This window comes from Arachis ipaensis, chromosome B01 (assembly GCF_000816755.2).
Source record: "Arachis ipaensis cultivar K30076 chromosome B01, Araip1.1, whole genome shotgun sequence".
NCBI lineage: Eukaryota > Viridiplantae > Streptophyta > Magnoliopsida > Fabales > Fabaceae > Arachis > Arachis ipaensis.
In genome coordinates this window covers 849,974-851,779 of record NC_029785.2, presented here as the reverse complement: position 1 = coordinate 851,779, position 1,806 = coordinate 849,974, and the positions used below count along the sequence as shown (strand labels likewise).

The following is a 1,806-nucleotide window of genomic DNA, read 5'->3' as shown; positions in this document are numbered from 1 at the left end:
TAGATAATGCACAATCCATTTATCTCGTAGTGGAATTTAATATATTTTATTTAAAAGAATAGAAGTAACAAAAATCGAATTTTAGACTATTTAATCAAAAGCTTAACATGATAGATAAAAGACAACCAAATAATTTTTGTAATTAAAAAAAGTTATTATACTTTATACATGAATGTTACTTTTATATTATTCATGCATTATAACTAGAATTATAATCTATATTATATGTTCACTTCTGTGTTTTCACATTATTGTGGAAAATAAACTAGATGCATTAGTAAGAATAACTAAAGATTATAAACTATGTGTATCTAAAAAATACTCTGTTTTTTGGAAACAGAGGAAGACTCTGTTCGGAGCAGAGAACAACATGAAGAAATGCAAGACAATTGCAACAATGAGGACATGGAAAAAAATGAGGTTCCATTTCCAGATTCTCCTCAATCAAATGAAGCAGCTGAAAAACCGTCGCGGATGAAAGGAGGAGAAGATGAAAAACTGAGGACGCCTTCCGGCCGCCTCGGAAGCTTCCGAGGGAAGAATGTAAGGATTAACATTCCTCTAACAACGCCGGCTCGGACCTTCTCGGCGATCAGTTACCTTGTCAAGGAAGATTTGTTAAACCAATCTTCAAGAAAATGTAGCCAAGAAGGTGGTGCTAATAATAATAATAATAAGCTTCATCTTAACAAAACAAAGTTGCACCATGCTGAAAAGATGATCAAAAGAGGCTTCATTGAACTCCATAAGGGATTAGGTTATCTCAAAGTTTATAGGTAAAACATCAAATTTCTCAAATTATTTAGACTATAATGTAAATATTGTTACATTAAACTTCTTAAATTTGCAACAGTTTTTTATAAAAAAGAAAGATATATTTACGTACTGAACTGTATTGTATCTAATATTCGTGTAAATTTTCTTACCATTTTTTTTTACTATATTAATTTTCAGGAACTTGAACATGCTTGCATTTATGAAGATTTTGAAAAAATTTGACAAGGTAAAGTAGCTTAGAGGCTCCAAATATTAATTAAAATTTGTAGCTAAAAAAAAAATCTTAATTTTGTTATATTTTTTCCTCTAAATTTCAGGTTACTGAGAAGCAAATTCTTCCAATATATCTCAAAGTTGTTGAAAGCTCATATTTCAACAGTTCAGACAAGGTAATAACTAAAAACACCAGCCACAAATTCAAAAATGAAAACAAAAAAATCCAACTTTGATGAAAATATATGAAAAAAGTGTTAAAAGAAAAAAAGTGTTAAAAGAGACAATCTAAAGTGGCCAATAATCCTCATAATTCATGTCTGCACCCACAACATGGACTCACAGTCATAATAAAATAAATTAATAACAGTGAAAATTATAAATATAATAAATATTTTTTATTAAGGGTAAAAATAGGAGAAAATATGTAAATATACATATACTTATGAATAAATTCCATATTTTAGTGGAAGAACATGTCCCAAATAGCTTATACTTGGATCTGTTTTAGGAAAGATTCTACATTAATTAAAAATTGATTAACATAATATGAAAAATAATGTTATATTATTTTGATTTCACTTTTACAATGAGACAGGTTGTGAAATTCATGGATGAAGTTGAGGAACTATTTGTTAAAAACTTTGCCAAAGATGATAGGAGAAAAGCCATGAAATACCTTAGACCAAGTCAGAGAAAAGAATCTCATGCTGTAACTTTCTTCATTGGTAAGCAACTTTTCAGGCCAACAATTATTTCCTTCTTTTTTTTTTTTTTTCACTTTACCTATTTTATTTTCAATCATTTCCGTAAAAA

At 28.5% G+C, this 1,806-nt stretch overlaps 1 protein-coding gene across 1 annotated transcript in view; it reads left to right on the top strand.

The window, feature by feature from the left end:
• LOC107627663 (phosphate transporter PHO1 homolog 1) overlaps positions 1-1,806 on the top strand; it is a 10,474-nt gene that overhangs the window by 1,549 nt on the left and 7,119 nt on the right. The window contains exons 3-6 of the mRNA XM_016330511.2: positions 341-776; positions 955-1,003; positions 1,095-1,166; positions 1,589-1,718. Coding sequence (XP_016185997.1) covers positions 341-776; positions 955-1,003; positions 1,095-1,166; positions 1,589-1,718 — 687 coding nt within the window. The remainder of the gene's footprint in view (positions 1-340; positions 777-954; positions 1,004-1,094; positions 1,167-1,588; positions 1,719-1,806) is intronic.